The sequence below is a fragment of the Dromiciops gliroides genome, chromosome 6 (assembly GCF_019393635.1).
Source record: "Dromiciops gliroides isolate mDroGli1 chromosome 6, mDroGli1.pri, whole genome shotgun sequence".
Lineage (NCBI taxonomy): Eukaryota > Metazoa > Chordata > Mammalia > Microbiotheria > Microbiotheriidae > Dromiciops > Dromiciops gliroides.
Window position 1 is genome coordinate 9,229,972 of NC_057866.1, and position 26,627 is coordinate 9,256,598.

General features: G+C 50.6%; 3 protein-coding genes across 5 annotated transcripts; 2 read left to right on the forward strand and 1 right to left on the reverse strand.

Moving 5' to 3' along the window:
* Nucleotides 1–8,131, reverse strand: SNX32 (sorting nexin 32). 3 transcript variants are annotated; one of them, XM_043971069.1, is made up of 14 exons: nucleotides 7,966–8,131; nucleotides 7,264–7,332; nucleotides 4,797–4,901; nucleotides 4,273–4,383; nucleotides 3,995–4,116; nucleotides 2,666–2,789; nucleotides 2,459–2,563; nucleotides 2,085–2,190; nucleotides 1,713–1,788; nucleotides 1,510–1,549; nucleotides 1,082–1,168; nucleotides 818–977; nucleotides 648–733; nucleotides 1–284 (listed from the first exon to the last, which is right to left on the reverse strand). In XM_043971069.1, exons 2-14 carry the CDS (start codon nucleotides 7,297–7,299, stop codon nucleotides 231–233), a joined length of 1,212 nt encoding a protein of 403 aa, XP_043827004.1. In that variant the 5' UTR covers nucleotides 7,300–7,332; nucleotides 7,966–8,131; the 3' UTR covers nucleotides 1–230. The 3 variants fall into 3 exon arrangements, with proteins under 3 accessions (XP_043827004.1, XP_043827005.1, XP_043827006.1); XM_043971070.1 differs by lacking the exon at nucleotides 7,966–8,131 and adding an exon at nucleotides 7,527–7,558; XM_043971071.1 differs by lacking the exons at nucleotides 4,273–4,383; nucleotides 7,966–8,131 and having other exon boundaries at nucleotides 7,264–7,432.
* Nucleotides 7,756–25,837, forward strand: LOC122731787 (collagen alpha-1(I) chain-like). The gene is made up of 5 exons (XM_043972062.1): nucleotides 7,756–7,872; nucleotides 8,160–8,543; nucleotides 8,606–10,842; nucleotides 11,457–11,641; nucleotides 25,759–25,837. Exons 1-3 carry the CDS (start codon nucleotides 7,756–7,758, stop codon nucleotides 10,526–10,528), a joined length of 2,424 nt encoding a protein of 807 aa, XP_043827997.1. The 3' UTR covers nucleotides 10,529–10,842; nucleotides 11,457–11,641; nucleotides 25,759–25,837.
* LOC122731181 (60S ribosomal protein L17) lies at nucleotides 15,401–16,004 on the forward strand. Its single transcript, XM_043971113.1, has one exon. The coding sequence runs from the start codon at nucleotides 15,430–15,432 to the stop codon at nucleotides 15,982–15,984; it is 555 nt and encodes a 184-aa protein (XP_043827048.1). The 5' UTR covers nucleotides 15,401–15,429; the 3' UTR covers nucleotides 15,985–16,004.
* Nucleotides 25,838–26,627: the final 790 nt, after the last annotated feature.

The window sequence follows — 26,627 nt, forward strand, 5'->3', positions numbered from 1 at the left end:
TCCAAAACAGGTACCTTTATTTCCATCGATGAAGGAAAGACAACACTGGTATTGATGGGTCTGACCTCTCTGTTGGCAGCCTTAGCTCTGAGGGCTCCCTCTGGGAGGTCACAGGTGACAGACACACCCATCTGCCCGGGGTTGTCTGTGTTTCCTTCCCCAGGGGCAGGGTAGGGAAGGCTGGGCTTCAGGCTCCGAGCCTAGCACAGGGCAGGAGGGAGGAGAGGGTGCTAGGGTTCTCCCTTGAGGGCAATGAGGGTGTTTCTTAGAAGCAGTGTACTGGCCTAGGAAAGAGAGAATGGAGGGCTGTTCTGGGGGGGGGGGCATGCTCCTTCCCTCAGTTTCCCCAAGGATTACAAGTGGCTGTTGAGATGTCCTCAGCACCCTAGCAATGAGGGCTCAGAGAACCTGTGGGGCATTTCATGGAGGAGGGGGTTGAGGTGGTGTGATATTAGCATATAGAATGCTGACAGCTTCCCCCCTTGTCTGACATCAACTAGCCACCGAGTAAAATGGTAACCACACCTCCCCTCATCCTCCCCCAGAACTTTGAGACAGATAAGATGGTGGAAGTCCTGGCAGAATGTCCCCAGGGGGTTTCCCCTGAGGTGGCCAGCAGTTGGGGGTGAGGGCAGAGGTGCTGTTACCTTGGCATGTTTGAGTTCTAATTCCGCCAACTCAATGAGATTCTTTCGGAAAGCAGATCCCCGGCGAGCCTTAAAGTCAGTGAGCTCTGGGCCAGAGAATGGAGACAAGAGTGTTGGGCCAAGCTGGCAGGGGGCATTGGGCCCCTCGGGTAGGGGGGCGCTTCACTCACCCTGCTTGGCCGAGTCAGAGAGGCGCTCAAAGCGCCGGCAGCACAGCTGCTGGTGGGTCTCTGCCGACTGCACCTCCCGGTTTCTCATCCGGGCTTTGTCCAGGGCCTTATTGGCATTCTCGTAGTCGGCCAGTGCCCTCAACCGCCGGTACAGCAGGTCCTGTGGGGAGGGAGACCAAGAGAGAGGCAGAAGTGTGCACCACCAAGGCTCCGAAGGTCATTGATGGCTGCTGGGTCTGGGCAGCCTGCCTGCTAACACCTCACCTTGGCTGCCTGTGCATCCCTCATGTAATAGTGGAGCACGTCAGACAGTTTGAGGTCTTCATCCGAGGCGACGCGGCCCTCCAGCTTCTGCAGGGGTGGATGAGGGAGGGGGACACTTATACATCAATATGTTCTGAACTAGCACGAGGGGTGACCCCTGGCCCTGGCTGGGAGGCTCTGGGGGTGTGGGTGCAGAGCAGCTCAACTACTGAGGTACCCCAAAGCGACCCCCACCATGGGTGCCCCAGGCCTAATCCCTGACGGCCACCCTGCCCACTGGGCAGAACTGGAATGCCACGGTCCCTAGAAACACCTCTTCCTGAAGCATGGGCCAATGTCCTGCCCTGTGCACCCCCTACTTCCTCCCCGTGAACCAGAGAGGCCAGTAGATCTCTGACCCTCCACCAACCATAGGCGGGGCGTCTCACCCTCAGGCGTTCAAAAAGTTCAGCCAATTTGAGAAAACTCCTAGGAGGAAGAGAGAAGCAAGCCTTTGTGGAGGTGCCCTTCTAGCCAAAGGCATCTTCTGGGGTGGGGCTACTGTACACCTTCCCCCAAACCCCCTGGAGCCTGGGTACAGTGAAAGGCCTGGAGGGGGTGGGGGCCTGGGAGTGGGGAAGGGGTGGCTCACGTCTTCAGCTGGTTGACTTCCTGTGTGCCCAGGCTGCTCAGTGCTGCCGAGATGGGGATGTAATCCTCAGCCAGGCCTGTTAGGGACAAACCCACCATAGGAGCCTCGTGCACCACACCTCCGGTGTAATAGAGGGCTGAGGGCCTTGGGCCGAGGTGGGAAGTAGGGGAAGGGGGGCAATGCCCACTGGAATGAAGCTTCATTCTAGTGGGTTCTAGGCCCCCACTAACCAGCTGCATGATCTTGGCCAGGCCCCCCCTTCAGGGTGGGGGAGGGTTCCCCCCAAGCCCTCATTCCTTCCTCAAGGCCAGGGGAAGAGGAATAGGGTGTGCTTGGCCCTTTCAGGAGGGTCCCCCAGGAGTCCCCACATACACTTGTGGGAGCGCATGACCCGGTCAGCACGCAGGCAGGCATCCCGGATGCGACTATGGTACTCCAACAAGAAGGTTCTCTCATGCTCGAAGAATTCGTCCACCTCCTGGGACCAAGAGGAGACTGCTGGGGTCACCAAGAAGAGGGCAAAGGGCAGTGGAGGCTGAAGACCCAAAGGCCTCCTCTGTGGGCTTCCTGTAGGCTCTGATTTGGGGCTTGAGGGGATCTGAGGCCTGGAGGGTCTAGCCCCTCCTAGAGGTCCAGTTCCCCCTTTGTAGAGAAGCCCAGATTAAGCAGTTTACCCAGGGTCCCACTGGGAATCACCCCAACCCTGTGCCCTGCTTACTGTGCACCAGGCCTGGCACCCCCCTCACCTTCAGTCCTGACACACCGGTGATGAGAGCCTCATCAGCCGACTTCACAATGTTCCTGATAAACCCCCCAAACAGCTCCTTCTTATTCTTCCCACGAACACTCAGCTGGAACAAGGGCAAGAGGGAATGGGGTCAACCTTGGCATCCCTTCCACTGAGTCCAACACTCCACACCCACCCTGGGCCAGGCTCCCCGAATCCAACTCACATCTTGACCATATTCCAAGAAGACATACAGGTTGTGGTCCCGACGGAGGGTGGGGTGGGCAGCCAGGCGCTGAAGGAACACCTCGTGCATGGCTACTGTCTTCTTAAAAATGGCCAGATATTCCCTGGGGGATAGGATATAAGCATTCATGTGGCACCTGCTGTGTCCCAGGCACTGTCCTAAGTGCCTTTACAATATTAACTCATTTGATCTCATAACAACCCTGAGATGTAGGTGCTGATATTATCCCCACTTTGCAGTTGAGGAAACTGAGGCAAAGGTCTTGCCCAAGGTCACACGGTATCTGAGGCTGGATTTGAACTCGGGTCCTCCTGATTCCAGGCCTGTCATTCTATTCACTTTGCACCAACTGCCCCACTTTTTCTGAAGGGAAAAGTAGAGTGAGGGGAATCACCTTCACCTCCCCCCACCACCCCCCCACTTCTCTTTTTCCTCCAGCAGTAGTGGCGTGAGAGGTAGTATAATGTCATGCAGGAAATCCTGGAGGCCGAGTGGTGGAAGCCAGGCCTCAGTTCCTTGCCCTTCTCTGACCCTTACTACAACCTGGTCAAGTCACAATCTAGTTTAGCCTCAGTTTCTGCACCTACAAAATGGGGGCTTTTTGTTGTCATTTTTCAGTCATGCCCAACTCTTTGTGACCTCATGTGGGGTTTTCTTGGCAAAGATCCTTCTCCAGTTCATTTTACAGACAAGCAAACTGAGGCAAACAGGGTGAAGTGACTTGCTCAGGGTCACATAGCTAGTGAGTATCTGAAGCCAGACTTGAACTCAGGTCTGGCACGGTGCTCTAACCACTGTGCCACCCAGCTGCTCTAAAATGGGGCTGTCGGGCTTTATTCCCCACTTCCCAAGGTGGTTGTGCTCTCCTGTCGTTACCCTCATGGTTAATTAAGAGTCAATTAGTAGACCACAACCCCTTGTTCCAAAGGAGAAGTGGGATGCTCTCCCATGGAGCATAAGCTCATTGGGGCAAAGAATCATTTCCTTCTTTGTAGGTATTTATCCAGGGCCTCGGAGGCATTTCCTAATTTATGATTGGAGGAGTCAAAGGCACCTGAGGGGACTCTGAGTCTAGTTTCCCCATTTTGCGGAAGAATGTAATCAAGACCCAGAAAGGGAAAATGATTTGTTCAGCATCACACACCTGGTGAATGTTGGAGACCAGAACCCAGGTCTTCCTGACTCTAGACCCTGTATTGTCCCCAGTCACTACACCACACTGCCTTGTTTGGGAGCCCTGGGAAGGGAAGCTGGGGGCTGGGGGTGGGAAGGGGTCTGCGGGCCGTGCTGGGACAGGGGGTGTCTCACCCCTCTAGTTCTTGCTTCATTTTGGCAAACTCTTCCCTGGTAATGGAGCTGTCCCCTTCCCCCAGCCTCTGCAGCTTTTCCCGGGAAGCCTCAAAGTCTGGCTTGGGGGGCGCTGGGGGTATCTGTTCAAAACAGCAAGGAGCAGAGAAGTCCACCTCTCCTGAGATTCTAAGGATCCCAGAGCCCACCAGCCCTCCCCATCCTCCCAGCTGCAAGCAGGTGCTTGAGGCCTCCACCCCTTAGCTGCTCTGCCCTGGGGCCCACGCCCAGCTCCTCACGATGATGCCAGCATAGTCCTCGTTGTCAGTGTACGCATCGTGAAGCCAGATGAACTCCTCATGCTGTCGCACCACTGAGAACTCTGTCTGGCTGAAGTGTGGGAGGCAGCTCTGGAAGGTGAGAACACCCACACAGAGGCCCTCTGTTCACACCCTCACACCACACAGTCCTGGACACCCTGGGCCAAGACTTCCACTAAACCTCACATACCCCCTCCTCGCCCAGGATCTGCTTTGGGACACTTCCCAGAATCCTTGTTGGGCTCTGGGCCAAAATGGAAAGAGCCAGGGGCTTGAGGGCCAGAACCCTGGGGTTCAACAGGAGATAGCTGGAAGCTAGAGGATTTGCTTTTGAGCAGAGGTATCTGGGAAGGAGAGATTGTAATGGGGAGGGGACTACAGCCCCAGTTGAATCTTGTTTGTGGGTGGTACCAAGTACTGGTTTGGAAACCCTTGACCCCCTGAATGGGGCCATCATCTAGTAATAGAGACTGGAGACATGTATGGGGAAGTGATGACCTCACCTTGGTGTGAACTGTGAATTTCACCTTGTCCCTCTCACTCACAGCATCAGAGATCTCCACCTGCAAGGCCCCATCTCCCTGCAGGTCCATGGTCACTGGGCAGGGCTGAGGAGGGGGAGGCAATGAATGGGGGCCCAGGCCCATCTGCCCTCATCTCCCATGCCCAGCCTACATCCTGGGCATCCTTCCAGAAAGGCACTGAGGAATAAGAGGTCTAGCCATGGTGCCTAGGTAGTGCATACTGAGATGTGACCCCAGACCTTGCCCCAAAATCTGGGGCTCTTTCCACTTTCCTATTCTCAACCTCGATGCCCCTGAAGAGCCTAGAGCATCCTCAGTTGCCCCTGTCTCAGCCATGAATTTGTCCCCAAGCCCCTAGAAGTGATTGGAGGGATCTAAGAATATCCCTCGTCTTTAGGAAGGGGCATGAAACCATCCATTACCTTTTTGTTTTTTGTTTGTTTTTGTTTTTTTATTTTTGCAGGGCAATGAGAGTTAAGTGACTTGCCCAGGGTCACACAGCTAGTATCAAGTGTCTGAGGCCAGATTTGAACTCAGGTCCTCCTGAATCCAGGACTGGTGCTTTATCCACTGCACCACCCAGCTGCTCCCCTTTTTTGTTTTTATTTTTTTTCATCCATTGCCTTTTAATGCCACAAGGACTTCCTCCTCACTCAGGCCTTCAAGCAGAGGGCCCCAGGGCGAACTGGATTCTAGTGCTGGTCCCACTGCTTAGCAGCCAGCATGGCTGGACCTGGGGCCCTTGAATTGATTAGTTCTGTCACCATAGTTTCCTCATTGTATCATTCACTTTACATGATCTAGATAAGGGGTCAGAGTGCAGAGCATAAAAGCCTGGTTATTAGCCAAGTCATCTGGGGCAGGTCCCTTGCCATCTCTGAGCATCTGATTAGCTTCGGATCCACCAGCCTCAGGAAGGTTTTCATAAGGACCTGTGTCTGTGAATGTGCTTTGATGCCAACCATCAGGGGGGGGCACTGATGTGTGGTATTCTTCCTTCAAGCCCTCCCTCTATGGGGGAAGGGAACACCCTTGGCTTGGGGAGGGGCATCTTCTCTCTTCACTGTGCTGTCATCTTGCCTGGTCCCAATCTGGAACTTCTAGCTCTCACCCTTCCCCTGCTTTCAAGGTCCTCTGGGGAGGAAATTATTTTCCTTTTGTCTATGTATGCAAAGGACATTGTACTTAGTAGGTAGGCACTTAATGAATGCTCATTGATTGACTGGTTTAGGAAAACTTTCTGATGAGCCAATCCTACTGACTGTAGAAAGGGATGCTTCCCCCCACCATGGTGGTATTTCAGGCAGGGGGCTCCACTACAATAAATCATAAAGCACACACCCCTTCACATGGACAGACACACACAAAGGCACATGGTTTGTCCTTCCCTTGTGGAAGGTTAGCCCCCTGAGCCCAGGGTCTATTTTGTGTTTTGTCTTTGTTCCCCCAGTGCCTCCTGCAGTGTCACACACAGGACAGACCTTCAACAAATACTGGTTGGATTACACTAGCTTAGATGGAATTCCACACCCTATTTCCCATCCCTGAGTGCAGTTTCTGTCTCCTCTGCCTCTTATCCCTTGGTTTTCCCAACTTTTCCTTCTGTTCTGAGAACATTTTTGTCCTCTCCAGCCACCAGATCTCCTCTTTCCTGACCTCCTTCTGCTTCACTGTCTTGAGTCCTTTCCCTGACCGGCTTTGCAAGGGAGACCATCAAGGCCTGCTCTCTGCCAAAGGTCTCTGACTGTGTGTGTGTGTGTGTGTGTGTGTGTGTGTGTACACGAGCGCGCGCACACGCGCACACACACGGTACTGGGAGATAGGAACAGCTTCTGCTTGATGAGGAGGCAGAAGAGGTGGGTGGGGAGGGTCTCCCCAAGGCATCTTTCTCTTGGTCCACTAGGGTGCTCAGTCCAGTGATTACCATCAGAAGATGTGACTGACTCTTCTTGGGTCTTGCCCAAGGAGGAGGAGCAAAGGACTTGGAGTCAGAGATGTGGTGTCCTGGCTCTGCTGATTTCTTCTTGCCTGACCTTGGGCACGCCCCTGCAGGCTCACTGAACCTCAATTTTCTCATCTGTAAACTGAGCTTGGGCTAGGTGATGGCTAAGGTCTTCTGTGACTCACCCCAAATCCAGTGCCTGACCCTTGGGGAGAACTGCCCTTGCCTTCACTCTCCCACCTGCAGGCCCCCCTCCCCATTCCTTGCTTACCAGGAGGGACCCTGGGATCCAAAGTGGGGGTTCTTGGCAGCCCCACCCTTGCCCTTCTCTCCCTGGGGCCCAGGGCCCTTTCCTGCAAGTTTGGCTGTAGTCCAAGGAAGCATCCTTCTGTACATCCATCCGCTCCTCCATCCACCCCTCCCTCCCTCCCTCCATCTATCCATCCATCCATCCATCCATCCATCCATCCATCCATCCGCCCCTCCCGCCCTCCATCCCGTTACCTGGCGCTCCTCCCCTGGGTCGGGATTCTCCTCCATCACCGGTCCTTCTGCACCTCCCCTCTTCTGCTCCTATGAGAGGCAAGAAGCGGGCCGGTTTCTAGATGCCTGGGCGCCTCCTCCGCCCCGACCCCTCCCCAATCCTGGGGGATCTCGCTTCCCCTGCAACCCTCCTTCCCCTCCCCCCCACCCCTGCCCCGTCCTCCCCTCCACCCGCCCGCGCCCGCCCCAGATGGAAGAATGAATGGAGCCTGCCCGGACCGCACCGGCCCACGGCTTTCCTCCACCCCCGCCTCCGGGGGAGTAGTCAGTAGAGAGAGGCGGAGGCCGCCAGGCTCCGCCCCAACAGTGCTCTCTGAATGGATGGAGGGGCCAGCCTCCGTACTTTCATTGGCTTGTCCCTCTGTCCCTCCCAGCAGCGATACCGCCTCTTGGGGGGGGCGGGGGAAGCGTAAAAGGAGGGGTTGGAATCCAAGAGCAAGTCCCGCAGGGACGATGCTGGACCCGGCGCAGCTCCCTCTTCTCCTCCCAGCCCTCTCCGGACAGGCTCCGAAAGCTGTAGCCCCACTCCACGCCGCAAGGGAGCTGGGCGCCTGGCGGCCCTTCACCACTGTCTCCCCCTGGCCCACACCTCTCCCCTTTCCTCCCCCTCTCCCCCAGGCCTTCCTTCCCCTCCATCCTCTCTTCTCCGCCTCCATTACTCACCCCTCATCAATCAATGAACAAGAATTAGTGAGCCGTGCTTAATAAAGCACCTACTATGTATGTCATGCACTCTACTAGGCGCTGGGGACGCCCAGAGTAAAGAACGAAATGGAAACGGTCCCAGCTCTCAAGAGCCTCCAGGGCCCACCCCTTGCCCCGCCCTTCCCCTCTCTTCTCCACCTTTATCCTTCCAGGAGCTGTCCGAGGGCAGCCTATGCGCAGGCGCCGGCCCACCCCTCGGTGGAGGGGCGGGGTTAGGGGCGGGGCTCGAGCTGCTGCGCCTGCGCCGCCGCTCCGCCCGCCGGCCCCACGCCTTAGGGCTGGCGGAGGGCGGGGAGGGCGGGAGTGGGTCCGCGGGCGGACCAGGGGCGGGGCTGGGGCGGGACCGGGGGGCGCGCTGGGGCGGGGACGGGGGCGGGGGCGGCGCCGGTGCGGGTCCAGGGTCTGGCCCGGGCCGGGGTCGAGATTATGGGCGGGCCCACCCCGGAGGGTTTGGGTGCGAGTGTGGCCCTGGCCCTGGGGCGGCGAGGCGGGGTCCTGGAGGTGGGAGACGGGCGCCAGTTGCCGGCACTGCTATGGTCGGCGGCTGATACTGAGGCAGCGGGGGCTGGCGGTGTGGGGCCTGGGGCTGCCCTTCCAGGCAGACCGGACGGTGGGGCCGAGCTGGGGGAGCGTGGAGCCCCCGTCCCGGGCCTTGAAGACCAAACTGCCGCCGTACCCGCGGTCCTCGGTGTCGAAGCTGGGCCCAGGCCCGGGCCGCGCTCGCCACGTCCGCCGCTCAAGCGCGGTGCGTGTGAAGGGCCGCCGCCTGACGGCCTGGCAGCAGGCCCGGCCGCGGCCAAGACCGCCGCAGTGGGCCCGTACGGCCGGCCCCGGGGCCGAGGCCACGGCGTCGCCCCACGGCTCGGTGGCCTCGTCCCCCAAGTTCCGGAGATGCGTGGTGATCGAGCACGAGAGGGTGTGGTACAGCTGGGAGCCGCTGACCGTACGGGGCTACCGCCTGCCCAAGCTCAACGTTAAGCCAGCGGCCCAGCCGGTCGCCCAGCCAGCGGCCCAGCTAGCGGCCCCGCCGCCCTCGCCGGCTTTCCAGGAGCCTGCCGCGGTCCCCGCAGGACGGGAGTCCCTGGGGGCCAAGGGGGGCGAGCAACCACAAGAAATCAGGGCACCAGCCACTCCGAAGGTGGGGGCTACCGGGGCCGAAGAGGGGCATACCCCGAAGGCTGTTGCTGCTGGGACCGAAAAGAGGCAGACCCCGAAGGCGGGGGCTGCCGAGGCAGAAGGCGAGCAGACTCCGAAGGCGAGGGCTGCCGGGGCCGAAGAGGGGCAGACCCCGAAGGCGAGGGCTGCCGGGGCCGAAGAGGGGCAGACCCCGAAGGCGGGAGCTGCCAAGGCAGAAGGTGAGCAGACCCCAGGAGCTGAGGGCGAGCAGATGGCGAGGGCTGCGGCAGAAGGTGAGCAGACCCCAGGAGCTGAGGGCGAGCAGATGGCGGGGGCTGCCGGGGCAGAAGGGGCAGAAGCCGAGCAGACCCCAGGGGCAGAAGGCGAGCAGATCTCGGAGACTGGAGATGCTGGGGCAGAAGGCGAACAGATCTCGGAGGCTGGAGATGCTGGGGGAGAAGGCGAACAGATCTCGGAGGCTGGAGATGCTGGGGCAGAAGACGAACAAACCCTAGGGGCAGAAGGCGAACAGACCCCAGGGGCAGAAGGCGAACAGATCTCGGAAGCGGGGACTGTCGAGGCAGAAGTCGAACAGACCCTAGGGGCAGAAGGCGAACAGATCTCGGAGGCTGGAGATGCTGGGGCAGAAGGCGAGCAGACCCCAGGGGCAAAAGGCGAACAGATCTTGGAGGCGGAGGCTGAGGCTGCTGGGGCAGAAGGCGAGCCGACTCCAGGGGCAGAAGGGGAACAGATCTCAGAGGCGGGGGCTGCCGAGGCAGAAGGCGAGCCGACCCTGGAGGCGGGGGCTGCCGAGGCAGAAGGCGAGCCGACCCTGGAGGCGGGGGCTGCCGAGGCAGAAGGCGAGCCGACCCTGGAGGCGGGGGCTGCCGAGGCAGAAGGCGAGCTGACCCTGGAGGCGGAGGTTGCAGAGGCAGAAGGCGAGCTGACCCTGGAGGCGGAGGTTGCAGAGGCAGAAGGCGAGCAACCTCAGGACCAAGGCCAGGGCCAGTTGCTGGAGAGTGCAGAGGTCGGCAGTCAGGAGGAGAAAGACTCTGAGGGCCAGAATAAGATCGAGATGAGCCAGGAAAGGGCTGAGGAAGGAAAAGTTCCTGAGGAAGGAGGGCAGGACTCATTTTCTGCTGAAGAAGGTAACCCTTCCGAAAGGACAGAGGCGCAACACTCCGAACTAGGCTTTGACGCCACCGTAGATAGCACAAGCACCACAGCCCACGAAGAAGAGGTAATCTATCTGAACCAGAAAGAGTTCGAGGAAGAAAACCCCGTGAGGAGCGATGCCCACGAAGTGATGGAAGGGGAGCAGCCTGGCCAAGGGGCCGAGGAAGAGAAAGAAGCCCCCCGGGGTGGGGATGTAGGAGGAGAGGGCAAGGAGTCTGAAGGAGGATAAACGGGAGAGAGAGCCGATGAGGCAGCTAGTGTCATGAAGGAAGACGCTGGGCCAGTAAAGGTGGGGGGAATTTGGACAGAAAGATTGGACTTGGTAGGGGCTTTGCAAGGGAGGAAGATGGAAGTGTGGGGGCTCTGGGGCACATTATCAGAAAGGATATCAAAAAAAGTACTGATGGACAGTATGGGCCAAAGTGTGGCCAGCCCTTGCCAAGGGAATAATAACAGACTGAGGTGTCCGGAGTTGATGTGGATGTATCTAAGAGCCATCAAGGAGAAAGACTTTGAAGAACCAGGAGATGATAGAAATGAAAGGTGAGGATTAGGAAACAGCCAAAAAAGGTAAAGGAAGAAAACATTCCAATGCCTCCTCTGAATCTTTCCACCTCCCCCCATGCTCCTCTTTGGGGCTCCTCTCCCCCACTTTGCCAGTGTAGTTGCCTGCTTAGACAAGTCCCTAGCCAGGCCCAGGAGCCACCAGGGGCCAGAACAGACCTTCCCCTGGCCTTTTATTTTCAGCACCCTTCTTTCTTCCAACAAGTCTCTCTTCTCTCAACGAAAAAAATCAGTGAGGATAGTTTGTGATTTTGATGACCTTATCTCCTGGTACCTCTTTGCCTTTTCTATCAGACCAAAGCTGGTCTGGGCACTAAGCTGCTCTTCCTCAGTTCTGTCACTGTTCCCATCTCCCACTGTTACTTCACTCCAGCAAATGAATTCTCCTTGGCCCCTTTTGCCTTCTTTCCCTCCTTCCTTTTGGGCCTGTTGTTCCCCATCCATGTCCTCCTGGGTGCCCCAGTCCTTGGATGCCCCCCGCCCTGGATGACAAAGGTGGACAGAACCACTCATCCATTACACAAAAAGCTCCCTGAACATGAACAAGTTCAAAAACACAAATGCCAAAGAGAACATTTGCCTCCTTTCCACAGGGTTGCTGGGTTGGCAGACCCAGGCTGCAGGGAGGCCCCTGGAGTGTCGAGCTTTGCTTTTCTGATGGGTTTACCAAGTGCCTAAGCCAGCATCCTACAGTCCAGTGTCCAAAGATCTGCAGAACTGGCACAGCTAGGAAGGCCACGCAAGGGGAAAGGAGCCTCCAGCCACCCTTCCAAGTCTTGTAAGTGTTCCCCAAGGAGCTAAAGTGGCTTTGGGTGCTGCCCCCTGCTGGAATCACAAAGGCACTACTATCCCACGGTGGGAAGGAGGGGGCTAGTTTGAGTCTGGCTCTCTGGATTGTCTGAAATGGAAACTGTTTTGCTTTCTGTGGATCTTACAAGCATTTAATCTCCCCTTCCAAAGCCCTCTCCCTATTCCCACGCATTATTCAGGACACAGTGTCTGCAATGGAATGTATTGGAAAGAGAGTGGAGAATCTCCTGTCAGGGGACCATGGTGGGGAATCCTGGCTTTGCTTCTTGGGAGATGTGTGACATTGGGGTCCCAGTTTCCTCCTCTCTAAAATGAGGACATTGGACCCAAAGCTCTAATTCTCTCGATGAAATATCCCAGGAAATGTGGATCTCACATTGCCGTCATGTATATCCTGCTGACACCCCTTTAATGCATGCCTTCTTCACCTTCTGGCTGTGTCCTGGTCTGTCTTTTAAGAGCACAAAATCAAATACGTAGGACTACCATTGTGATGACAGGGTTACTTGGGAAACCAAGTGAATGGAAAGACAATGGGCCAAACAGAAAAGAGTCAGTTCCAGGTTTAACCAAGCTGGTGAAGGCCCCCTGCTGTTTGGGGTGTCAGTGGCTTCCAGGCCCTCTTAGGAAGGTCTTTGGCCACCTGGGCTTATCTCCAAATGGACTGGGACTAGTAAAATGCAAAAAAGGGCATGAGTTAGAGCAAACACCACCTTGGGGATGCTCTTCCGACATGTCTCTCATGTATATCAAAATAATACAAAGATTTCTTTCTTTCTTTCTTTTTTTATACAAAGATTTCTTGAAAGTGGTAACAGAGAAGGCAGCTAGGTGGCACAGTGGATAAAGCACTGGCCCTGGATTCAGGAGGACCTGAGTTCAAATCCAGGGCCTCGGACCCTTAACACTTACTAGCTATGTGATCCTGGGCAAGTCACTTAACCCTCATTGCCCTGCAAAAAAAAAAAATTGTCTTTACATGTAATTGGAAAAATAAAATACTATTGACCAAAAAGTATTAAGAACACAAGACCTTGCTGTGTTTCTTGCTTGCTGAATATTTTTAAAAGCTCCTGGCTGGCAGAATGCAGTCTAAAGACAACCAGCAGGGTGTCATCTGTGCAGGTGATAGTGGTCTGTAATACTCTTCACCTGGAAACCTTGGCAAGGCTGACCCCTCTGCTTACACCTTCGATCTCACCCTCTTTGCTCTCTAAGGAGAGGCCATCTTGTCAATGATCTCCCCTGAACCCCCATTCTTTCTCTTTTTAGTTACTGGCTCCTTCCTCCTTCTGCCTACAAAGAAGCCCAGAACTCCTCTTTACTAGAATGTGCCATCCCCTCAAGCTATTGTCCTAGAATTCTCTTTCACGGCCAAAATGCTGAAAGAAAAACACTTGTTGCCTCAACTCTCTCACCTTCCACTCACTTCTCTGCCCTCTGCGATCTAGCTTCTGGCTCCACCACTCTGCTGAGTCTGCACTCCCTAAGGCCACCATCGATGCCTCTTTCTAAATCCACTGGCCCTCTCTCTATCCTTGACCTCTCCTCAGCCTCTGGCTCCATTGACCAGCCCACCAGTCAGCACACTCCTTGCTCCCAATGGTCACCCCTTTGCCCCCTGACCTCCTTTGAAATCCTTTCTATCAAAAATGTCTACCCGGGGCAGCTAGGTGGCGCAGTGGATAGAGCATCGGCCCTGGAGTCAGGAGTACCTGAGTTTAAATCCACCCTCAGACACTTAACACTTACTAGCTGTGTGACCCTGGGCAAGTCACTTAACCCCAATTGCCTCACTAAAAAAAAAAAAAAATGTCTACCCAGCACAAATTGTGGCAGCTGTAGTCTCCTGACCCAGTGGCCATTCTCCTTCCTTTCTCTAGGAGTTCCCACCCACCATCTTTCTTTCCCAACCCCTGACTTTAGGCACTTAACTGACTTCAACCACAGACAGATGCCCCCTTAACCTCCTGACCCTCCATTCCACCCTTCACCTCAGTCACTCCCTAGATGCCCCAAGCATTCCACTTCCCTAATTAAGAACTCGGATATGCCCCATCTGACTGTAGCATTCTATCATTCTAAGCCTCCCTTTGCCTCAGTGTCTCCACCCTACTCTTTGCCTTTAATGAGATTTTCAATCCTTCTGTATCTCAGTATTTCCTTAGATCATCACCCTGTTTGGACTTACCTTTCCTCCCTCCAACCTCCACCCAAGAGCGAGCCATTTCAATTCTATACTGTCCTCATCCTGTCACTTTTCTCTAGCCAAACCTCAGCCTTGCATTATTCTCACTATCTGCTTCCTCTGATCCTATGAACACAGAAATCTCTTATGAAATCCATGGTATCCAATCTCAACGGGGCTCTCCTGCAGCAAGGCAACCCTTTTGTCGATTAATTGCCTATTTCATTCCCCACAGAAGCTATTCCAAGCCTTCTCTTTGCCTCCAAACCTTGCTATCCTTTCTTAACCAATCCCTCCTCTTGTGCTTAGTCTCTTCCCTCCCATCTTCTTCTGCAGATTGTCCCTTCAGGTATTCCCCCCCAACAAAATCTTCAACCTCTCTCTAATGGTTCTTTCCCTACTATCTTTGAACATGTCCATCTCTCCTACCTTAAAAAAAAACCTTTTACTAGACTTCAATATCTCCTCAAACTATGTTCCTATCCTTTCAAACCAATGCAAGTCCCCCTCTGCAGTAGTAGGGGTGAACTGAAGGACCAATGTAGCATTTGCTACATCATCTCAAAGTGCCAAGTCCTTGAGAACTAAACACACATGGTTCAAGTTCCCACGGATCACAGATGAGGCCTTGGCCTGTTTGCCCCCATTGCACTCTTCTCTTAAACCCTCATTGGCCTTTGAAGCCAGCTGGGATGCAACACTTGGCACATTTATCCATGACTCCAATTCTGGAGAGTTCTCTGGGGTGCTGGGGAGGCTCATGCATTGTCCTTTCAAGCACCTGCCCACCCCAGTGGCCAGAACCAAAAACGTTCAACAATGTTCTCGACAGCCTCCTACCTGTCCTTTGTCATCCTAAGTGGTCTGTAAAGTACACTTCTAAGCAATCCCTGAATGACAGTCTTTGAAGAGGGCCTACAGTCATTGTGACTGATGGGCAAATTCAACCAATGTCACCATGTTTAGCCTCCTCAGGAGTTGATCAAAGATCTGAGACGTTCACATTTGTTTTTCTAAATGCACATTTCTTGCTAATCCTCTGGTCAACTGGCCACTGACGGTGGTGGAGATCCTTTCCCTCACAGCACGGGACCAGAAACATGGCTAGAAGCACAGAGGGGGTGATAGGAAGGCACTGGATCAGCCCTGAGGAGGTCTTGATGACTTCCATCATAGTCGCCCAGTCCCTTTCCATCCTGAAAATGTCCTGAACATTGATCTCTCCGCTATTTTAACACTTGTCAGCTCTGCTGTGGATTTCTTCTCTGCAGACCTGCTCTGGTCCCTCTGCTTTTCCTGCCTTCATCCTTTTGGCTCCATTTCCACATCTTCATTTAAGATGGCAGAGACCAGAGATAGCAGTGAGGAAAGCAGATTATTGGAGAAACACTAGCAGAGCCATTGCCTTTATCACCTAATTACAGTCTTTTCAGTTTAATTTCTGAAATCTTTTTTGGGCAGTAACTAAGCTCAGGTGGGTGTCATTATAAACTTCTTTCTCCCCCTCTTACTCTTCATTAAAACAAAAACAAGTTCTTCCCTTGAGCCGTCCTAGGTAATCAGTTAAAATGGTGAGGTACTCTCTTGATCCAGAGAACCCCACAAAATCATGCAAGTCAAGGGGTTCAAATCTCCGGGTCCACTTCAAGAATACCCGTGAAACAGCCCAAGCTATCAAGGGCATGCACATCCGAAAAGCTACCAAGTATTTGAAAGATGTCACATTGAAGAAACAATGTGTTCCCTTCCGTCGATACAATGGTGGAGTTGGCAGGTGTGCCCAGGCTAAGCAGTGGGGTTGGACACAGGGTCGTTGGCCCAAAAAGAGTGCTGAGTTCTTGCTGCATATGCTTAAAAATGCAGAAAGTAATGCTGAATTGAAGGGTTTGGATGTGGATTCTCTTGTCATTGAGCATATCCAGGTTAACAAGGCTCCCAAAATGCGACGGCGTACTTACAGGGCTCATGGCCGAATCAACCCATACATGAGTTCCCCTTGCCATATTGAGATGATACTGACTGAAAAGGAACAAATTGTTCCTAAACCAGAAGAGGAGGTTGCTCAAAAGAAAAAGATATCCCAAAAGAAACTGAAGAAACAAAAGCTTATGGCACGGGAGTAAATGTGGCATTAATATGCAAATAAAAGTGGAAAACCCCCTTTATCCTTACCATAAAAAAAAAAAATAACCTCAAAGCTTATTGGTCATATTTTACTCTCCTTTGTAACATTTTATTGGGCAGCTAGGTGGCACCATCGGGCATAAAGCGCTGAGCCTAGTCTGGAAGACTCATCTGGCTTCAGACACTTCACCCTGTTTGCCTCAGTTTCCTCATCTGTAAAATGAGCTGGAAAAGGAAATTCCAAAACACTCTAGGATCTTTGTCAAGAAAACCCCAAATGGGGTCACAAAGAGTTGAATATGCCTGAAATGACTAAACAACAACAATAACAAAAAGCAGGGAGAGGTGGTCCAGCTTCCCAGCCACACTGGGCTGGGTTCAAACAGTGCAATACAGGGCAGCTAGGTGGTGCAGTGGATAAAGCACTGGCCCTGGAGTCAAGATGACCTGAGTTCAAATCTGGCCTCAGACACTTGACACTTACTAGCTGTGTGACCCTGGGAAAGTCACTTAACCCTCATTGCCCTACAAACAACAAGAACAACAAACAAAAAAAAAAAACAAAAAAACAGATCAGGGATTGGGATAGACATTGTGGTATTGAGAATTCACAGTAAGGCAATGCTTGAACAGGACTTGTCTCATCCAGAGGCATTGGCTTAAGCCTCTGTGGAGGTTTTGGAGTGTTCAGGCCTCAGTGTGGATCTCGGCTTACAGACTTTACACTCAATTTCCTCCTGCAGAGAGCCAAGGTCCCTTTCCGGCTTTAAATCTGGGCTGCTGATAATTTAAACCTTTGACTTAGTTTATTATATGGACCTGTCACGAGAAATTGAGTTTTGACTCATCCCAAGTAAGTCAGGGGTCCCATTGGGAGGGCAAGATGCCTCGACTGCCACATCTAGAATGGAGTTAGGAATATCCTCCCTGCCTCAGAGGGTGGTGGGGCATGTGACTTGTTGGTGTTCTTTTAAATATATAAACATGTATACATATACTTTGGAAGATAGATTTATATTTCTATGGAGGCTTATAAAATATATTTGTATATTAGATGTAAATATATATATATATACATACCTTTTGTTTTATATTGCCTAAATTTCTCCCTGAACCCCCTCTCCCTCCTTAAGAGCCATCCATGGGGCAGCTAGGTGGCACAGTGGATAGAGCACTGGCCCTGGAGTCAGGAGGACCTGAGTTCAAATCCAGCCTCAGACACTTGACACTTACTAGCTGTGTGACCCCGGGCAAGTCACTTAACCCCAATTGCCTCACCCCCCCCAAAAAAGAGCCATCCATTATAACAAGGAATTTTTTTTTTAAAGGGGAAGAAAAAAATTCAGCAAAATGGATTGCTTACATAGAAAAAATAGGACCTCCTATGCAATATCCCACAGCTCTGGACTCCTTCCCCCTGCAAAGGACTGGGAAGGGTCTTCCCATTTTTTTCTTTTTGTTTTTTGGGGGGTTTTTTGGTTTTGGTTTTGGTTTTTTGTGGGGCAGTGAGGGTTAAGTAACTTGCCCAGGGTCACACAGCTAGTAAGTGTAAGTGTCTAAGGTCGGATTTGAACTCAGATCTTCCTGAATCCAGGGTCAGTACTTTATCCACTGCGCCACCTAGCTGTGCCCCCCCCATTTTTCTCTTTTGAGGCCACATTTATTCTTTGTCATTTTGCAACATCCCCCCGCAATTGCTTTGTGGTGATTGTTCCTTTGTTTACATTATTAAATGCTGTGGGCATTGCTTTCTTGCCTCTTCTTACTTCCCTCTACTTCTGTTCAGGCAGGTCTTCTGAGGCTTCTCCGTGTCCATCCAGTCCCTGCTTCCAGTCCCATTAGCCACTGCATTCACATCTTTTCCTGATTGTGTTCCAGCATGGTTGTGCCACCTCGAAGCCCAGGGTTATTTTTTAGCTGTAAAACATCACTGTGCATGGTGGTCTTCATTCCCTGAGTCAGGAAACCTTCTGGGGAAGGAAATTCATTGTTTCCAGCGTTTGGAACAGACCAGCTCTCAAGCCGTGTTCATCATGATGAAATTTTGTGTTGTCTGCCAGAGGGTGGCGCCACACACACACACACACACACACACACACACACACACACACACGCGCGCTCACTCACTCACACTCATACTCTCTCTCTCAGTCTGTCTCTCTGTCTCTGTCTCTGTCTCTCTCACTGCCTTGGTCTCCCTGCCCAGCACTGACTTCCAAGCACCAGAATTGAGTCAGTGCTGTTGGTGTCCCAGGAGAGGGCACTAGTGCTCCTCCCCAGTCTCCTCCCAGGGTGTTAGGTGTGGTTAGGTAACTGATTTCTTAGCTGACCTCTTCTTTTGTTTCTTGGGTTTTATTTAATCTAATTTATTTATTTAATATTTTTATTTGAACATTTTAAAACAATTTTTAACATTTGTTTTAAAAATTGTTGAATTCTAAATTCTCTTTCTCCCTCCTTCCCCTCCCCTCTCTTTGAGAAAGAAAACAATTTGATATAGGTTATACATGTGCAATCATGCAAAATATATTACCATATTAGTCATGTTGTGAAAGAAGACACAGACCAAGGAAAAAAAACATGAAAAAAAAAAAGTTGTCCTTAATCTGCATTCAGACTCCCTCAGTTCTTTCTTTGGAGGTGAATAGCATTTTTCTTTTTTCTTTTTCTTTTTTTTCATTTCATTTTTAGTCCTTCAGAATTGTCTTGGATCATTGTATTGCTGAGGATAACTAAGTCATTCACATGTCTTCATCATACAATATTGTTGTTACTATGTACAATGTTCTCCTGGTTCTGCTCATTTCACTTTGTATCAGTTCATGTGAATCTTTCCAGGTTTTTCTGAAATTATCCTGTTCTTCATTTTTTTTTTTTTTAGTGAGGCAATTGGGGTGAAGTGACTTGCCCAGGGTCACACAGCTAGTAAGTGTTAAGTGTCTAAGACTGGATTTGAACTCAGGTCCTCCTGATTCCAGGGCCTGTACTCTATCCACTTCGCCATCTAGCTGCCCCCTGTTCTTCATTTCTTATAGCAGAATAATATCCCATGACAATTATATACCACAACTTGTTCAGCCATTCCCCAGTTGATGGACATCCCCTATTTCCTAATTCTTTGCTACCACAAGAAGAGCTGCTATAAATATTTTTGTATAAATAGATCCTTTTCCTTTTTATTCATTTATTTATTCATTTGTTTATTTATTATCATTAAAGTATTTTTATTATTTTCCAGTTACATGTAAAAATCGTTTTCAACATTTGTTTTCATAAGATTTCTAGTTCCAAATTTTTCTTCCTCCTTTCCTTCCCTCCCCCCTCCCCAAGACAGAAAGTAATCGGATATAGGTTATATATGTACAATCACATTAAACATATTTCTGCATTAGTCATGTTGTGAAAGAAGAATCAGAACAAAAGGGAAAAACCTCAAAAAAGAAAAGAAAAACAACCAAAAAGTAGAAACAGTATCATTCAATCTGCATTCAGAATGGGAAAGACCAGAGATCTCTTCAAGAATATCAGCAATATCTGATCCAAAACAGTTTCAAAGAACTCATGATAGAAAATATTCTCAACATCCAGAAAAAAGAATTGTAAATTATAAATGCAGATTGAACCATACTGTTTCTACTTTTGAACTGTTTTTTCCCTTCTTTTTTGAGGTTTTTCCCTTTTGTTCTTATTCTTCTTTCACAAGATAGAAATATGTTTAATGTGATTGTACATATACAACCTATATCAGACTTCTTTCTGTCTTGGGGAAGAGGGAGGGAAGGGAGGGTGGGAGAAAAAAATTTGGAGCTAAATTTTGGAACTAAAAATCCTGTGAAAACAAATGTTGAAAACTATCCTCATATGTAATTGGAAAATAATAAAATACTTTTCTTTTTTTTAAGTGACGCAATTGGGGTTAAGTGACTTGCCCAGGGTCACACAGCTAGTAAATATCAAGCGTCTGAGGCCAGATTTGAACTCAGGTCCTCTTGAATCTAGGGCTGGTGCTTTATCCACTGTGCCATCTAGCTGCCCCAATAAAATACTTTTAAAAAAGAATATTAGCAATATCAAAAGAAAGTTTCATGCAAAAATGGGCGTAATAAAAAACAAAAAATAACAGGGACTTAACAGAAGCAGAAGAGATTAAGAAGAGGAGGTAAGACTACACAAAAGATCTACTCAAAAAAGATCTTACCATCACTGATAACAATGCTGTGGTTACTGATCTAGAGCCAGAGTCAAGTGGTCCACAGGAAGCACTGCTAACAATAAGGCTAGTGGAGGTCAAGGAATTCCGAATGAGCTATTTAAAACCCTAAAAGATGATGCTGTTAAAGTACAGCACTCAATATCCCAGCAAATTTGGAAAACTTAGCAGTGGCCACTGGATTGGAAAAGATCAGTTTGTGTCCCAATCCTAAAGCAGGGCAATAACAAAGAATGTTCAAATTATTGAACAGTTGTCCTCCTTTTGCATGCCATCAAGGTTATATTCAAGATGCTACAAGTTAGGCTTCAGCAATATGTGAAACAAGAATTACCAGAAGAGCAGGCTGGTTTTCAAAGAGGCAGAGGAACCAGAGACCAAATTGCCAACATTCACTGGATTATGGAGAAAGCAAAGGAGTTCCAGAAAAACATCTGCTTCATTGACGATACTAAAGCCTTTGACTGTGTGGGTCACAAAATGTGGCAAGTCCTCCAAGAAGAGATGGGAGCACCAGATCATCTTACTTGTCTCCTGAGGAATCTGTATATGAGTCAAGAAGCAACAGTTAGAACTGAATATGGAACAACTGATTGGTTCAAAATTTGGAATGGTGTACAATAAGGCTCTGTATTGTAACTTTATTTAACTTACATGCAGAGTACATCATGAAAAATGTCAGTCCGGATGAATCAAAAACTGGAATTGAGGTTGCCAGGAGGAACATCAACAATCTCAGATATGCAGATAATACTGCTCTTATGGCAGAAAGTGAAGAGGAGTTAAGAAGTCTCTTCAGCCTCAGACACTTAACACTTACTAGCTGTGTGACCCTAGGCAAGTCACTTAACCCCAATTGCCTCACTAAAAAAAAAGAAGTCTGGATGAGGGTGAAAGAGGACAGCGTAAGAAGCTTATACTTGGCTTGAAGTTTAAAAAAAAACAGAACTAGTACCCTCACTTCCTGGCAAATAAGGAAAGAGAAATGGAAGCACTGTGAGATTTTATATTCCTGGGCTCAAAGATCACTGCAGATGGTGACTGTAGCCATGAAATTAAAAGCTGCCTTAAAACAAATAAATAAATAAAAAAGAAATTTAAAGCTGCCTGCTCCTTGGAAGGAAAGCTATGGCAAATCTGGATAGCACACTGAAAAGCAGAGACATCACCTCACCAACAAAGGTTCATGTATGACTCTTGAGAGCTGGACTATAAGGAAAGTTGAACACCACAGAATCAAGGCTTTCAAATGATAATGCTGGAGAAGACTCTGAGGGTCCCTTGGACAGCAAGGAGATCAAATCAGTCAATACTTAAAGAAATTAATTCAGGCTGTTCATTGGAGGGTCAAATACTGAAGCTGAACGAGAAATACTTAGGCCACAAAATGAGAAAATGGGACTCTGGAAAAGAGCCAATGTTGGGAAAGGCCGACGGCAAAAGGAGAGAAGGATGGTAGAGGATGAGATGGAGAGATAGTTTCATGGAAACAAGGAGCATGAGCTGAGACAGACTGGGAGAGGCAGTGGTCTATGAGGCCCCAAAGAGTCAGACGTGACTGAATGACTGAACAACATCCTTGCTCCCTGCAAGTCATCCCTATCTGCAGCCTCTTCCTCAACCACTGGAGAAGGTGCAGCTGCCCTCCTGCTCTCCTCCTTCTGCATTCATTCATTCATTATTCATGCACTCATCCATCTATTCATTAAGTACATGGGATGAGCAAAGTTCTGTGCTAAGGGTTGAGGAGAGGGAGAATTAGAGAGGTGCATAAGAACTCTGTCCTCTGTCCTCTGTCCTCTGTCCTCTGTCGAATCTGGGGTGGGGTTGCACGAAGATTATATAATATAATGCTTACAGAAGGGTCTTCCCATTTTTCTCCTTGAGGCTTCAATTGCTTTGTGGTGATTGTTCTTTCATTTACATTATTAAATGTTGTGGGCATTGCTTTCTTGCCTCTTCTTACTTCCCTCTACTTCTGTTCAGGCAGGTCTTCTGAGGTTTCTCCATGTCCATCCAGTCCCTCTCTAACAGCCCAGGCCTGTGCATCTCCATTCACTTCCTACAGGGTGATTGGCAGATCTGCTGACCAATGGGCAACTCCTTGTTTCCAATTCTTTGCTACCAGGAAAAGCCCTGCTATGACCCCGGGGGTGTCTCCAGGGCCTGTCTCTTGGTCAGTGGCTTCCTGTAGTGGGCTCTGTGGGTCAAAGGCAGGTTGGGACATTTTAGCCACTGCATTCACATCTTTTCCTGATTGTGTTCCAGCATGGTTGTGCCACCTCGAAGCCCAGGGTTATTTTTTAACTGTAAAACACCACATCACTGTGCATGGTGGTCTTCATTCCCTGAGAGTCAGGAAACCTTCTGGGGAAGGAACTCACTTTCCTGGTTTCCCTGCCCAGCACTGACTTCCAAGCACTGGAATTGAATCAGTGCTGTTGGTATCCCAGGGGAGGGCGCTAGTGCTCCTCCCCAGGGTGGTAGGTGTGGTGAGGTGCACACAATACAGAGCCTGCAGCCCTGACAAACTCTGTTCTGTAGCCTGGGGGAAGGGAGCCCCAAATACCTTCACCTGCAGCACCCTCAGCCTTCCCACTGTCAGGTGCTGGGAAGCCTTTTGCCTCCCTAGAGATGACCTGAGGGTGGGGGGAAGGGGTGTGTGTCTCTGCTTGGCCCCCACAACCTCTTCCTAAAGCCAGTCTTCAAACTGAAGTGTAGCATATCATATGATCAAGTTTAAATGTTTTATCCTTGAAATATGATTATTTGGGCTAGCTCTCTCCACTCCCTGCAGCTCTCCTCCTGCATTCGTTCATTCATTCATTCACTCACTCACTCACCTACCCACCCATCCATCCATCCATCCACCCAGCCATCCAATACCTGGGACATGCAGAGTTCTATGCTAGGGCTTGGGGGAACGGGGGATGAGAGAGATGAATAAGAGCTGAGCTCTGTCTTGTAAAGAGTAGAACTGGGGGAACAGGGTGTTGCCCAATGCTTAGAGATGGTAATGCTTCTCAGTGTGATGAGAGGCCCAAAGTGCTGGGACAATTGTGAAGGAGAAGATGGGGAGACTCCAGGAAGGACACAGTATTTGAAACAAGATTGGACCCATTGTCTTTAAAGGATGAGCTGGACACATGGGAGAGGGGCATTTCAGGCATAGGGAAGAGTATAGACAAAAGACCTGGAGGCAGGAAACCAGAGTTGGAGTTCCTTTATCTCCTAAGATCATAGATGAGGAACTGGAAGAGCCTCAGAACTCATCAGCACATCATGGCCAGCATTTTCACAGCACTTTCAGGTCTGCAACCCCCCCACCCCCAGGAGGTAGGGGCCATCATTGTCCCCATTTTACAGATGAGGAAACGGCTGAGAGAGGTTCAGTGACTTTCTTAGGATCACATAGTGAGGTCAGATTTGAACTCAGGTCTTCTTCACTCCTAGTCCATTGCTCTAGCCCATCTTACTCTATCCCCTCAGAACTAGCCTGGGTGTAGCTTGGATTTTCATTTAAGTAGATGAGATCTGAGATCCAGCCCAGCCCATCTCTGAGGCAAGTTCATTTTCACCTCAGTGAGGAGAAAGGGGAAGTCTGTGGCTTGGACATTCACTCTCCAGTCTCCAAGGGTATTCAGTGGGCTAGAGCTACATATATCTACCACCCATCAAATATTGGTAGTCTACGGCTAGGATGCTTCTTTGTAAGGTTCAGAATAAAAGCCATGGGGCAGCTAGGTGGTGCAGTGGATAGAGCACCAGCCCTGGATTCAGGAGGTCCTGAGTTCAAATCTGGCCTCAGACACTTGACACTAGCTATGTGACCCTGAGCAAGTCACTTAACCCCAATTGCCTCACACACACACAAAAAAACCCAACAACAAAAAAATCCATTCATTCAGAATAAAAGCCACTTTTCCTGGGCACTCCAAAGTAGAAGGCAACAGCAGCTTCCCCTAGGCTAGCTTCTCATCCAATGCTGGTTGTACAGAAGATAGTCCCAGAACTAGGAAACACTTCTATTAAAACAGTAAACAGAAATTTGAGAGGTTATACAGAGTACGCAAGAACATTCTATCATCTAATTTTATATCTTCTCCAATGCACGGCTCTTTGGCTTGGAAGCAAGCTGAAAATCTCAGCTCAACCAAGGAGAGAAAAATGGAATGGAGAAATCTGCTCTTAGTACTTTCTAAGGTTGCAGGGGCTAGAAGTTGAGACATATTGGGGGTCTCCTTCACATGGCCAAGGCTTTGGGGACTGCAGTTAGTCATTCAAAAATGTCTACCTTCTACTCTCCTCTCTCTCTGTGTCTGTGTCTGTGTCTGTCTCTCTCATCTCTCCACACAGGCAAGCTCAGAGGTCTCTCAGGTGATCAGAGATCATCTCTCTCTCTCTCTCTCTCTCTCTCTCTCTCTCTCTTTCTGGACACAGGACACAATCTGGTCACAGGGCTGTCGTTCAGTGAATAGCCTGGGTCATCTTTGGGTGGGAGTGTTACATATTCAAGAGAATTTTCTTGCCAGAAGGTTTCAAGGGACCATGGTGGAAAGGACACTGGCCTAGTCACCAGGAGACTTGGGCATAAGGGAGTCAGACTGGATGACTTCCAAACTCCCTTTTACCTCCTATGACCTGTAAAGTTGTGCTAAGTGTTTGCTTAACAAGGGGGGGGACTAAGAGGCAGTTCTAGGTATAGTGGGTAAGAAAACCCAGGTTCCAGACCCATTCCTGACAGAGTAGATATGGAATTCTGGACAGGACACCAAGCACTCAGCAGACTCAGTATGCAGGACTGACTTTGGGAAGCCGGATTTCCTTGCCTGGGGGCTCTAGAAAGCAGTGAAATCTTGTCCCTGAGTTCAAGAGAAAGCCCCTAATGAATAAATGGGCTGCTGCTCATTTCCTTAGCCACACTTCTCTGAATGGCAGACTGGGTTGGGTTTGGGTCTGGTTTTTTTGGTGGTTTTTTTAAGGCAGGCTGGTATATTTTGCTAGATGACTTTATTTGCCATTTTAATTGTTTAAACTTGGATGCTGCGAGATTATCTCTGGAGAGAAGCCCCAGAACTGGGAGGCAGAAACCCTCAGCTGGGCCCTCAGATTCAGCCTCTCCAGTGACTGCATCATAAGTGGGCATCAATGAGACCAACCACAGTTGGAGGCTGCTCACCTTAGGTTCTTCACAATACAGAAAGAGTCTTCCTGGTTCCACATGCTGTGCCCAGCACTTAGGGCGTGCAGAGCACTACGTTGGGCACCAGAAGGGGATGGAAATGTCGGTCCGATCCAGGGCCTGCCCTCATGGAGCTTCCAGTCTCTCTTTCTTGGAGGGGCAGGGAGAGGAGAGGTCAGATTCCACTCTGGCTAGCCCTAATCTTCGATCCTGCAGGGTGAATTCACAAAGCAAAATGCAGTCGATCCCATGTGACTCAGTTCCTGCAGTGTTAGGGGCAGGGGCTCAGTCTGTGGTTCACAGGTGGGAATATCTTCATCATCATAGTTATGGGCCTCCCCACGGACACAAAATCCAAGCTCTCTTCCCTTTTGTTTGAAGGTTTCACGGGACTTGCAGGAGACCAGATAGAGGATCCCACGGCAGGTACCGGGATCCCGCCCACTTTTCTTAAATTTAAGAAAAAAAGAAAAAGGAAGCGAGTGAGAGAAAGTTGCCTGTACCCAGAAGAGATCGATGAGAAGAGGCCAAGGTAAGGAGAGCTGCCCACTGGTGGGGAGCATGGCCTGCAGCTTGCTCAGCGGGTTCTGTGCCCCTTCGGGCAGCTTGTCTTCTGAGGGGGCCTGGGCTGCCTGGCTCAGCCCTCCAAAAATGGGCCGTCACCAAGGTGCTCTTGCCTCCCACCCCTACAGTTCAGGCCAGAGATAGGCCTAGACAAAGGCATGGCATGTTCCCTCGGGAGGGGGGGTTGGGAGGAGGAATGAGTGAGCCGGGAATGTGCACCCCCTGCCCCCATCTCTGTGTGTCAGGAGGAAGGCTCTCCTGTGTAGACAGGCTGGAAATGCTTTGTCACAAGTTCTTGCCAGCTGCCCAGGCCTTGGACTCCTCCTGGCCTTTGGGCTGAACCAGAGAAGGGCCCTCAGGGCATGTGCATGAGCTGCCTCTCCTGGTGGTCCTTGGATTTGGCCCAGACTAGCTGAGTGACAACCGGAGGTGGCACAGGGCACCATCCACCCTGAGTTCCCTTGATTCTAAATTTCAAGCTGTTTCCATAACCCAGGAAGTGCCACAGTGGGTAGAGCCCTGAGGCCGGAGTCAGGATAGACCTGAGTTCAAATCCTGCCTCAGACGTTAGTAGCTGAGTAACCCTGGACAAGTCACTTCACATCTCTCTGCCTGTTTCTTCAAAGACTGGAAGCCTTGCTGGACTTCCATAAAGGAAGGCTTGAGGCGAGAAATGAGGCATGGGA

Bases quoted from the DNA above. Each gene is read 5' to 3' on its own strand.
- SNX32 (XM_043971069.1), bottom strand. From the start codon at position 7,299: ATGGAGGAGAATCCCGACCCAGGGGAGGAGCGCCAG. The intron at 4,384-4,796 runs GTGAGGTCATCA...CTCACCTTCCAG, and splicing joins AATTCACAGTTCACACCAAG to AGCTGCCTCCCACACTTCAG. The intron at 4,117-4,272 runs GTGAGGAGCTGG...TGTTTTGAACAG, and splicing joins AGGACTATGCTGGCATCATC to ATACCCCCAGCGCCCCCCAA.
- LOC122731787 (XM_043972062.1), top strand. From the start codon at position 7,756: ATGCTGGACCCGGCGCAGCTCCCTCTTCTCCTCCCAGCCCTCTCCGGA. The intron at 7,873-8,159 runs GTCTCCCCCTGG...TTATCCTTCCAG, and splicing joins CCTGGCGGCCCTTCACCACT to GAGCTGTCCGAGGGCAGCCT. The intron at 8,544-8,605 runs GTCGGCGGCTGA...CTGCCCTTCCAG, and splicing joins CAGTTGCCGGCACTGCTATG to GCAGACCGGACGGTGGGGCC.
- LOC122731181 (XM_043971113.1), top strand. From the start codon at position 15,430: ATGGTGAGGTACTCTCTTGATCCAGAGAACCCCACAAAATCATGCAAG.